Source organism: Psammomys obesus, unplaced genomic scaffold (genome assembly GCF_907164565.1).
Source record: "Psammomys obesus unplaced genomic scaffold, mPsaObe1.curated_primary_1811, whole genome shotgun sequence".
Taxonomy (NCBI): domain Eukaryota; kingdom Metazoa; phylum Chordata; class Mammalia; order Rodentia; family Muridae; genus Psammomys; species Psammomys obesus.
The window spans coordinates 2,190,580-2,203,220 of NW_026587759.1; the positions used below are offsets into that span (position 1 = coordinate 2,190,580).

The 12,641-nt window shown below is 37.0% G+C and overlaps 1 protein-coding gene across 4 annotated transcripts in view; it reads right to left on the reverse strand.

The window, feature by feature from the left end:
- The window catches only part of Slf1 (SMC5-SMC6 complex localization factor 1), a 76,111-nt gene that overhangs the window by 40,861 nt on the left and 22,609 nt on the right, over positions 1 to 12,641 (reverse strand). For 3 of the 4 annotated variants that reach the window (XM_055604023.1, XM_055604026.1, XM_055604025.1), the window contains 5 exons: positions 11,473 to 11,635; positions 4,782 to 4,922; positions 3,345 to 3,488; positions 2,491 to 2,631; positions 262 to 396 (listed from right to left, as the gene is read on the reverse strand). In XM_055604023.1, the coding sequence (XP_055459998.1) occupies positions 262 to 396; positions 2,491 to 2,631; positions 3,345 to 3,488; positions 4,782 to 4,922; positions 11,473 to 11,635 (724 nt within the window). The remainder of the gene's footprint in view (positions 1 to 261; positions 397 to 2,490; positions 2,632 to 3,344; positions 3,489 to 4,781; positions 4,923 to 11,472; positions 11,636 to 12,641) is intronic. The other variant, XM_055604024.1, reaches the window with a different exon arrangement.

Consider the following 12,641-nt stretch of genomic DNA (forward strand, 5'->3'; position numbering starts at 1 on the left):
CTACTGTTTTAAGTGTAAAGGTAGAAAAACAGGAGCTTCTACTTTAACAAGAAAAATGTAAATCATCCATCTTTACACCCGTTCATTAAACTCAAAGGCTGTAGTGCAACGAGCTAGACTGAAGTATCAAGATTACAAATATCCTGCAACACATCACAGCAGCCACCCAACCCCAAATTTGAGTAAAATAAGCCATAATTCAAACACACCAGTCACTTACATCTTAAACTAAACGAAGAACTGTAGTGTAATAAGCTTTACCTGAGCTCTAAATATGTCTTTGTATATCTGCTTTTTTAAGGCACTTTTTACTTCAGTGAGATCCACATTTGTCATGACATCCTTGGTCTTTGATTCTTTGGGACAATCAGTAAGAAGAGAATTCTTCATTTCTTTCTGTATACATGTAAAACACTTTAGATACTGTACTAAAGACATATTTAATACCCATAAAAATATAAGATTATAGAAATCTGCTCACATTTTACTTGCTATTTCTATGTGTGATTTCTCTGTTTGGGTTGTTGACTACTTTTATTCTCAGCATGCCAGTCAAGTACTGGACCACTGAGCTACATCTTTAGTACCTCATAGAATCTTTCATTTGATCCTATCATAAAACCCAAGTCTAAACACAAAATTAATTTAGTTTTTTTTCATGTCTTAATTACAAAACCTTAAGGTTACTTTCTACACTACGTAAGCATACCTAGTGTGTTTTGCTTGCCCATAATACGAGATAAGGCATAGAATTTTCGACTTTATATCAGAAGTTTTCAACATCGAGTGTCATGAGAAGCAATTGATTCTCAAATATTTCAGGTTTTTAATTTTTGTTTTTAGAATGTTCAATCTATCTATATACACACACACTCTGGCTTGAAATGTAAAATAAAGTTACATTTTAGGAAAAGCTTATCTAAGAAAATATGCTTTAAAAGACAATTTCATTATAAATGGTTCTGTATTCCACCAGAGAACTAGAAGATTAGAAACAATATTCACATTTGAAGAGATTTTACAAATTACATAAATAAGTAGTTTAAGGTGGTGTTTTCCATTTAAAAAAAATCTTGGCCTCAATGGTGCTACCTCTAAGAGTAAATGAACAGCTAACAAAAGCCTCAATAATACCAGATGTGAGAAGGCTCTTCTGAGTTGTTGGCCAGGGCTTTCCAGGGGTCTACCAAAATATATGGTCTACTCCTATTGGCCTTGGTTTTCTGCACCCCCAAAAGATGGATGGTAAGTCACTATTGCTGAAGATACTCACACTTCAGAAATGCTATGCTAGCTTGGAAAGGGGGGCGGCAACCAAAAGCCCTATCCAGCTGTAACGCCTACGGACCACATTAACCCAAAGCGTGGCACAATAATCTCAAGGGTGCAGTAGTGGCATGCATACCAAGGTAGGAACTAACCACTCTCTAATTTGACTCAAGACCTACTCAACAAGAGGAATATTGTGCCTGGTACTGGAAATGTAACTAACTACTCAGAACTAGTGAAGTCAGGGCTATCAGATAAGAATCTATACATCTAATTTCCTAAATCAGCATCATCCTTAACAGCGGTAGTTTTCACACCAAATCAAGGAAAACTTTTCCACTGCAGAAAAACTACATGCAATACATATGCAGAGTTGTAGAACTCAGTCCCAATGAACAGACCTACAAAACATACACTTATGGGCTCAGGGGACTTGGAGGAAGAGGGGGACAGATAGATTTTAAAAGTCAGGTAGATCAGAGAGCTTCTGTGAGACTGTGTCGCCTAGTAACATCAGAAGCTACATCCATAAAGTTTAACCAACATGACAACCTAGATATGAGCAGAGCAAGGAAGACTCCATGCCAAAATGGATCGGGGAAAGCTCATGAAGCCTTACTCCTATGGAAAGAAAACAGGCAACTGAGTAAAGCTGGGAGTAAAGCTCGTCTTTCTCTGGCAAATTACACATCATCCAGTGCCAAAATGTCAGCCCTAAAAGCATACATGCAATAAGTAACATTATATGGAACAGGTTATATTTAGCAATACAAATGTACATACAAACCACTATATGTATGTGTGTAATAATTAGTTTTCCCAATATGTGTGTAATAATATGTGTTTCCTAATGTGTGTAATACTAATTCTCCTGAAGGAGAATAAGGACAGGCATAAGACAAGGTTTTGAGGGAGCAAAAGGAAGAAAAAATGTTGTACTCATAATTTCAAGAATTTTAAAAAATGTTAAAAAAGAAATTCATCTCTCTTCCAGATCAGTGTTTCTTTTCCTTTTTGTTTATGAAAGCAACTTAATTTGAGAATCACAAATAGCCCAAATTTCCTTATATATTCATAGAAAAATTTATTATAGTTTTAATATAATATGAACTATAAATACTATACTAAATCAAGAACTGTCCCTAAGTACACAGTTCAATGCAGCAAGCAATTTTGGTAATCCGATTACCTACCTAGGTCCTATACGTCCTGCAGCCTTACCTGACCTCTGCGATGCACATGCCGCTTGAAAGCACTTCCAAATGAGTCATGGTCACCATCAGTTTTGCAATAACCTTTTTTGTTCTTTTTCCTCAAAATGTAACTCCTGTTGATAGTTTTATCCTTTTTCTTAGTTTCTTTCTGTATTTTGACCACAATTAAACCAGAATATGAATTAAATGTTACAAAATCCAAACAAGCTAAAAATGGGGTGACGTGAGGGTGGCTCACAACATAACACATTAATTAATACAGTGCTGCTCTATGCAATAGGAAAAGCTAATCCATTTCCAAATTTATTAGAAAAAAATTAGAGAAACAGTTGAGCACAATGGAGTACAAGTGACAAACATTGTACTCATGACCAATAACTTCATTCCTAAGATTATATTCTCAGCTAGAGAAATCCCTGAGCATTTGTATCAAGAGTCACACAAGAGAATATTAACTGTTCACAGAACTGAACTGTTTGATAATCTCAAAACAGCCAAAAAAAAAAAAAAAGAACAAAAAAAAAACCCCAAAACAAAACAACAACAATAAAAACAACAAAGAAACTCAAATGCTTATGGAAAAAAAAAAGATGAAATTAAGGGATACTTCTGGGTAAAATGGAAAAAATGTATAGAAAATGACACAGGGGTAGCTTAGAGATTGGTAAAGCTGATTCTTTCCCACGCTAATGAGTTCATATCCAGGAATTTTTCTTCCTTTAGAAACATTGTATAAGTTTCTAAACTTATAGCATTTCTGTTATATGTACTTCAAAGGAAATTTCATGACTCATATTGTGTTTGGTAAATTTAGCAAAGATATATATAATAATATGAATATTTTTATTTGTGAAATTTTACCTGATTCTCATGTGCATGTCTTCTGAATGTATTTCTTTTTTTAACAGATTTCATATCTTTTCTGAAGTCTCTAATTTTTTTTCTGTGATGCTCACTCAGAACAAATCTATCATTAACATCTTCATTATGATTTTCCATCTTGTTCTACATGTTTACAAAATTAATTATACTCTAGGTTAAATATAGCTTCAACACAACTAATGGAAGTCATAATAAAAAAAATTCAGGAAAGTAGGTTTGATAAAACACATGAGATTAAATTTAATATGTAAAGTGAATTTCAATACATCTTAGTTACACAGAAAAAACCAGAAAACATGTGCTTCAGTTTGGCATATCTTATAAATAGTAAGTCACCAAGCATACTAAGTTAACCTCCTTATTTAATTCAGAGTACAGAGTATTACAAACTGTTTTGTTTTAGACATGAGAAATTTCTATGTTAATCTTATGTACATCCTCCTAAATTTATTTTAATAATTTATCTTTTGCAAAAATTATCCTCCTTTTCTATGTTTAATAAAAGAGAATCTATTGTGATAACTTCATTATTTTATATCCCTTGATATATATAAAAAACTGTTCATACTGAATTTAGAATGCTTATTTCAGAAACAATTAAAAAGTCCTCTTACTAAACTTGCACACATGATCATAGAAGGGAGTCTAAAAGGACACACAAATATCACTATTCATGGAGAGTCAGAGCAAAGACGCTAAAGTATTTTAATTTAGGAAAGCTTTAGCTAAGCTTGATATGTATGATTTCTTAAGAAAACTTACAAATTTCCTAGCATGACTACAATGAGTTTCTTTTTATACAAAAAAATATTTCAGTTTAGACTAGTAATTACTGAGTTACTGCTTTGATAAACTAACAAAATAGGCCCTACTAAATATAATATAAAATGAGCATTTGCTTACTACAGTAGAACTAATAATGCTTTTTTTGTTGTTGTTTATCACTAATGTCTGAAACACTGCACAAGAGTTGCAGTCTGCTATTTTTTCTTTTTTTTTTTTTTTGCTGTTGTCTGATTTTAGTGTTAACACAAAATAATTTGTTTTAAACTTTTTGTTCTCGTCATGCAAGTTATGCACTTGATTTTAGATTGCTTATGAACAGAGTGCTCACAGGCAAGGAAAAGTTTTATGAAGTTCATGCTGTATTAAGCATACAGGAGTTTTAAGTAATCGGCATGTGCTGAGAATATACCATATTTGAGGCACTCTACATTTCTGTAGGAACATATGCATTATTTCAAAGCGTCCTAAAGCAGAGACCTACAAAAATTTTCTAATATGCTCAACTCTCACAGGGCTAAAAATATAGATTGACACACTAGCTTTTGAATCTCAAATATTTCTACCAAGAATGAGCCATCTTCTAACGTTCATTAGGAAAAATCAGAGAAATTCTACCTCATAAAAATTTACCTGGATTCTATACATGCTCTCTCCAGAATTTTTTATTTCTAGAAATCCTGTGTCTTTCTTAAAATCTTTGTTTTTGTCTTGATTGCAGTATTTGGTCCATCCAGAGGTAATTTGGTAATCTTCGTCATTCTGAATTTCTTTCTGTATGTGAATAAAAAAAAATTTAGGTCATTAAATAATTGTAATAATGTTATTATGCAGACCTATTATATATATATTTTATGGACTTCAACTTAATACATAACTGCATATTACTTTCTTAGTCAAACCACCATTGCTAAACAAAAGCTAGTAAACACTGGTAAAATATTTCAAGGAACCAATCAATACTTACAGCAAACTTTCCAAATTTAGTTATTTCTATATATCACAATAACCAACAACTTCCCCCAAAGAATGCTTTGTCTAGGAACTATTATTTATTGATGAATCAAGGACAAAATGTTTTATATATCCCTGTAAACATTAAGATTACAACTCAGATATTAAAAACTGTCCACTATTGCACAGACTGTTGTTTAGTAAAAATCCTATTGGTGAGTCATCAAGGATAAACACAATTTATCTGGTCCTGTGCTAGTAATAGTTACAATTCAGGGCTGGTGAGAGCTCAGCCAGCAACCTATAGGCTATGAAAGCATGAAAACCTGGATTCAATTCCTAGAACCCAGATAAATAAAATAGCCTTGTCTGTGGACACACTCATAATCCCAGTACATGGTAGGTGGAGACAGACAGGTTCTTGGGGCTTGCTGGCCAACTGGCATAGTTTACTTGGCAAGCTCAAGAAACCCTGCCTCCAGAAACAAAAATCAAAGAAAGGACAGAAAATACAAATAAAACAAAGACCACAAAATAAACCACAGCAAAAAAAATAAGGTGGATGGTTCCCAAGGAATACTCTCCAAGGCTAACAGCTAGCCTCCACACTCACAGTCAAAAGTGGACCTACACACACCTACACACATACAACACCCCTACAACATATAATCCAGACTTGTGAAGACAATCTAAAATTGTCAAGTTGTGGATAGACTTTACTTTTTCAGCCTTTTATTGATAAGGTTTCTCATTTGCAATATAATTCAGCCCCTATCTTACAGAAAAGTAACAAAGAGGATACCTTTACCTCTCTTGATTACAAACAAAGAATTTTTTTCATAAAAGAATCTGAACTGAGTTTATACACCATTTTTTGAGTGTTTGAAAAATATCCATGTAACTATATACGTAATGGTGAGCTCATGGTGCCCTGTGCAAGTGTCATATTTTTCACAAAAACAATGGAAGGCTAACATATTTTTTTCACTTTTTGAAATTTATTTGTATTTTTACAAATTATTCACTTTGTATCCCAGCGGTAGCCCCTTTCCTTATCCCCTCCCAACCCCACCCTCTCTCCCTGATCTCCTCCCCTCGCCCTCCTTCTTCACTGATAGGGGGGGTCCCCCCCCCCCCCATCTAACCCTAGTCTATCAGGTCTCATCAGAAGTGGCTTTATTGTCTTCCTCTGTGGCCTGGTAAGGCTGCTCCCCCATCAGGGGGAGGTGTTCAAAGAGCAAGCCACTGAGTTCATGTCAGAGACAGTCCCTGTTCCCATTACCAGGGAACCCACTTGGAGACTGAGCTGCCATAGGCTACATCTGTGCAGGGGTTCTAGGGGTTCTAGATTATCTCCATGCATGATCCTTGGTTGGAGTATCAGTCTCAGAAAATACCCCTTTTGTTCTGTTGGTCTCCTTGTAGAGCTCCTGACCCTCCGGGTCTTCCTATCTCCCCCTTCTTTCAAAAGATTCCCTGCACTCTGCCCAAAGTTTGGCTATAAGGAAGATTAACATCTTAGGTGACAATCATAACAGGCTCTAACCTGCCTGCCACACTGCTTCCCTTACTTACTGGGGCACCCTCTGCAGGTTAAGACTCCCCTTCAGCATGCTGCAATTTTGTAACCTGAGAACAATCCTAAAGAGCAAGTGACTGAATTTCTTTATCAACTCAAAGAAGTTAAAGTAAACCAGAAAAATAAGAACTTCTCCTCCTCCCTATTAAAGAATCAGCCTAACTGCATAATTTCTTTTTGAAACAATTTGCAGCAAAAAAATGTTTATTTTTTTTAACTTCACATGCTTGTAAAAAGATAAATCCCTAAGCCCAGAAAAATAAATGTTTAAAATCAATCTTAAATCCAAAAATTTCAGTTAAGCAAGGGAACATGTATTATTACTTACAAAAAGAGCAGAAACATAATGTTTACTTTTGTGTCCCTTTCAGTAGCTACTCAGTGATCTACACATTAGGATGTATTATACAAGTACTCTCAGTTAAGGACTGAAAAATTTAATGTAATATATAAAAAATTTAAAATGAAACAATGTTTATACAGCAAAAGATAAAGGTCAGCATAAGGCTTTGGGTTCTACTCCCCAGGCTAATGTAAATAGTAAAATGTAAAAACCACATGATGGATGTGCTGGCTCCACATCACTGCTCCTGGTCTTGATTGTCACCCATGGTACTGGCACCTGAAAAATACTGGGATCCTGTGCTGCGACTGGGTTGTACTTTCAACAATACCCTCTCCTGGGCTCTCTTCTGCTACACAGTGCCAAGCCTCAGTTGCTCTCCATGACCCCTTCAGGCCTTCAAAACCCGTGCCACATGGGTGGCTCTTACCCTACCTAGTTCAGCTGCCAGGACAAGGTAGACCCTCACTCACTTCTGAAACACACTTCTGGAAGTCTTCTGAAACCCTTTCAAGAAGACTTTGCCTCAATGATGCTGGTCACTTCTTAATCACAGCTGATTATGCAGTCCCAGCTTACTAGCATTCAGTGTCCCAACAAAGCACAGGTTTTACTTTACTGCTTCTGGTTTCTTGTTATTCATAGCTGAATATTCAGCTCCAGGTGACGAGATACCCTAGATTCTTCATGCAAAACGCTGGGTAGGGCTGGGTAATTGTTGTGTATGCCTTTAATCCCAGCACTTTGGAGGCAGAGGCAGGTGGATCTCTATAGGCCATCCTGGTCTACACAGCTAGTTCCAGGACAACCAGGGCTACACAGAGAAACCCTGTCTTGAAAAAATGAAAAAGAAAACCAAACAAACAAAAAAACAAACAGACAAAAAGCCGGGCTGGGTCTTTGCTTCCCTTTGGAACTTCACAAGGCAGCCTCCACCATCTGACTACTCGCAACATTCTTATCTTCCAAGCTAACTGAGCTCTCAGCACACAATGGCTTCTCTATCCCCAAGTTCCAAAGACCTTCCACAATCCTCCCCAGAACAACACAATCCATTTGTCACAGCAATTCCCTATACCCCCGTTATCCCCATCTTGTTTTAGTCGGAATTACTAAGGTTCTGAAGAAACAACATGAACCATGACAAAAAAAGCAACTTGGGAAGGGCAGAGGCTTATCTCACTTACAGTTCCATATCATCAAAAGAAATGAGGACAGTTATTCAGGAAGGGCAGGTGCCTGGAGGCAGGAGCTGATGTATCAATAAACTTTGCATCCTTGCTTATCTGTATGCAATACCTTGCCTCCTTCCTCAGCTATATGCAAAAACCCCACCTCACTGTTCAACTGTCTCTAAAAAGTGCTACGTTTCAGGAGCACTGAGGCATCTCCATTGGAGAGCTGACACCCCAATTCCCAGCTTTTCTGTGCCCATCTCTCTGACATTTCTTTGCTTCGATGACTGCAGTGAAGTACAAATCCCTGCAGCCATATAGAGATGTGGCTTCCTGAAGGACGACATCTGAAGATGATCTCTTGCCCAAATACATGCATACACACACACACCTACACACGTGTGTGCACACAGTCCTGCACAGGTTCAAGCCAGACAATATCTCAGTATTTGGATAGGAGTAGGCAAATAGTTCCCAATGCTTAGTTGCAGAGATATTGACAAATATTAGGTACTGAGAAAAGAAGAGCAAATTTTTCTGTTAAATAAACTGTACTCCATGGTAAGCCCAATACCAAGAGTAGGTGGTTAACAAACTGGGCTCCAAGCACTGAGAGAGGAAAGAAGAAAGGAAAGAAAGAAGGAGGTTAAAGAGAGAGGGGACAGTGAGAGAAAGTACACCAAGTAGGTAGGTAGGGAGATAGAAAAGGACGTGCAAGGATTTCATAAGGTGAATATGATCAACATCACGATTTCTCAAAAGAAAAAATAAAATATTTAAAAAGAAAAAAAGGTCAGTATAAACCCTTCTCTAAGCTAACAATACGTATCAATATTTTCTTTATTATTCATTATTTAAAAAATTACTTTAAGCATATTCTTTTTTTATTCCTTATTTATAAGTAATTGTTTAGCACCAACTAGGTTTTAAGCATTGTTAGGTTTTTCACTGTACCAATTATTTGGAAAGAAGTTCCTACCTAAGCTATTTTATACAGTATAGTGCTATACATCAATGTTTAACTGAAAGCCCACTGATTCCAAAAGTGTATTACTTAGATATAAATCAGCATCACAGTGGCAATGAAATTTAGCCTACCTTGTTTCTTTCATATGTCTAACTTAGTTTTCTGTCTTGGATTAGGTGTACATACTCTACTCTTTCAAGGTATAACTCTAATATCCCGCCAAGGCATTTGTTATTGAATAAAAGAATTTATGAGACTGTATTATGGGATTAAAATACAGCCTCCTGATGAGACCTAATTGACTAGGATCAGAAGGAAGGAAAAGAAGACCTCCCCTATCAGTGGACTTGGGGAAGGGCATATGCATGCGGAGGGTGGAGGGAGGAATTGGGACAGGAGGAGGGAGAGAACCACAGGGGGGATACAAAGTGAATAAAGTGTAATTAATAAAGAAGTTAAAAAAAAAAAGGTAACACACTGGCTGCTCAGTTTCCAAGTGGGTTCCCTAGTATTCGGTACAGGGATTGTCTCTGACATGAACTCAGTGGCTGGTTCTTTGATCACCTCCTCCTAGGGGTTAGAGCTTTGCCAGGCCACAGAGGAAGATGATGCAGCCAGCTTTGATGAGACCTGATAAGCTAGGTTCAGATAGAAGGGGAGGAGATCCTCTGTCAGGGGACTAGGGAAAGGGCATGGGGGAGAAGATGGAGGGTGGGTGGTACATACGGGAGGAGATGAGAGAGGGGGCTGCAGTGTGGATACAAAGTGAATACATTGTAATAAATTAAAAAAAAAAAAAAAGAACCTGAGGAGTAAAGTAACAAATACTATAGTGTTCTGATAGCTTAGTTTTTAACATAGTCTTACAACTTTAAAAAAAAAACAATAAAAACAGTGCCCTATTAATATAGATCATCCAGCTCAGGCTAGCCTGGAAATCCTCATGTAGCTTTGACTGGCCTTGACATGTGACCTGCTACAGCTTCCCAAATTCTGGGATCCCAGATGTGTGACACCATGCCTGGATATACCTTGATGTTTTGGGAGTGTGTCAAGAGCTGTGACTCCAAGCAGCCGGCTTTGATATTTAAATCTCGGTGGAGAGATGGTTTTTAGCAGGCCTTTACTAACGGCAGAGAACTTGCAAGTCCATCTCCTTTTGTTTGTGACAGCAGGTGGGATAGCTTGTGAGGGTCACACCTCTTCCTCTAGCTCCTTGTGCAAATTAACCTATTGTTCTGAGATGTTTCTACTCTGGCTCAGAAACTCTACAATAAAAAGACAGGCCGACAATTAGGGCAAGAGAAGGCTGGAGACAGAGAAGAAGGCTGGAGACAGAGAAGAAGGCTGGAGGCAGAGGAGGCAGGCAGAGACTTGAGGCTTGCTTGCTGGCACTGCTTGCTGCAGCTGCCTGCCTTTTGCCATGGCTGTCGAGTCTGGACCTTTAAAAAGTTTCCTGTGTGCTGTCTGTTCGTTTTATTAATTTTAATCCTCACGCCCAACTCAAGAACCGTTCGACTCTGCCCGGCTGACCCCGCAGGAGTGGGGTGGGGTAGGGATTTTTAACTTTTCTTTTTGGGATTACTTTCGCCTTTCTCCTCTCTCCAAACCCTCCTTGCTTGTTTTTACATTCATGGCCTTTTTTTTTTTAATGCACATAGATGTATGTGTACATATTCCTAACTAAACCTGCTCAGTCTACATAATGCTACTTGTATGTGTTCAGGGTATTGAATAACTAACTGCTGTGCTCTTCCAGGAGAAAATTATTCCTCCCATTCCTTAGTTGCCCTTAGCAATTTGTGTACATCTGAAGTCTAGCGGGCTTTCACCCATGAAATTTGGCATGTCTACTGCTTGTGCATGTTAGGTGGACATGCTGATGAGACTATATGGGTGTAGACTGTATGGGTTAGTTAGTTTCAGTTGGTTCTTGTCACCAATGATTGAAAGTCATTCTTAATTATATTTAGAGCTGGATTATATCTGATTTATACTGAATATGTACAGGCTTGTAGCCATTATTCCACAGAGAGCAACACCTAGGGATGAAGCATTTGCATCCGTCTAGGCATTGTAATAATCTAGAGATAATGTAAAGTATATAGGAGGGCTGATACAGATACCATATAAATCCTATGCTACTTTAAATAAAGTATTTGAGAGTAGAGCATCTGTGAAATTGTGGTATCCAATGGGAGTTTAGAACCTTTGCGTTGGGAACTGCACAGGGATGACTTCATTACATTCCTTAGGTGCTTTATAAAAATAAACATTCTAAAATTCCTCATACTTATTTTACTTACCTCTAAAAGAAAATCCCCTAAGTACTGAATTGGATAAAATGGAGCCTTAAAGTTCTCTTGTTCTTTCTCAGCACTGATTCTTGCATTACTGGCAATCACATGAGTTATCCCACTTGGAGAACTTTTTGGTAAAATGACATTTGCCTTTCCAGCCTCCAAAACTCTAAATAAAAATGTAGATGATGAAAAGAAAAGAAAAGCATTAGAAAAACTGAGTTCATTGAGTTAATTACCAATACTTCCTACAGGATAAGAATTTCCTGAAAAAAAAAAAAAAAAAAAAAAGTTCATTTCTTTAGGTAACTGAAGACTACAGAAGTTTAACACATAATAATTTCCTCAAACCTATATTTGTCTACAACAAATATTTAAGAAATTTACTATTCTTTCTACATTTCTGTTTCTTTATATGAATCATGAATATTGAAGCAGCTGATATGAACAAGTCATAGCCAAAACAACGTAAGCTAAAATAACAATGAAAAAAGTTGGGAAATAGTTATCCTGAAAGGCAAAATACACCTTCAAAGAAATTCCTATGAACTTCAAATACATACACAGATACAGACAGACACACACAATAGGTGCCAAGACTCAAACAAAAGATTGCCCTTAAAAATGTCCATTCTTGTGCTAGAGAGATGGCTCAGAGGTTAAGAGCGCTGGCTGCTTTTCCAGAGGTCCTGAGTTCAATTTCCAGCAATCACAAAGTAGTTCACAATCATCTACAATGAGATATAGTCTCATGTAAACAGAACATTGTACACATAATAAATAAATAGATCTTTAAAAATAAATAAATAAAAATATTAGTAAAAAAATGTCCAGTCTTGCCAGGCAGTGGTGGTGCATGCCTTTAATCCCAGCATTTGGGAGGCAGACATAGGCAGAGTTCTGAGTTTGAGACCAGCCTGGTCTACAGAGTGAATTCCGGGAAATCCAGGGCTACACAGAGAAACCCTGTCTTGAAAACTAAAAAGCTTAGTCTTTGCCTAGGCTTTGTGGCATGTAACTAGAATACAGAATTTGAAGGAGGGGCAGAAACATCCTAAATTTGAAGTGATCCAGCAGTGAAATGAATAATTTCTAAGCCAAGCTGGGATATAAGTGAGATCCTATTTTACCAAACCAAACCAAACCAAACCAAACCAAACCAAACCAAACCAAAC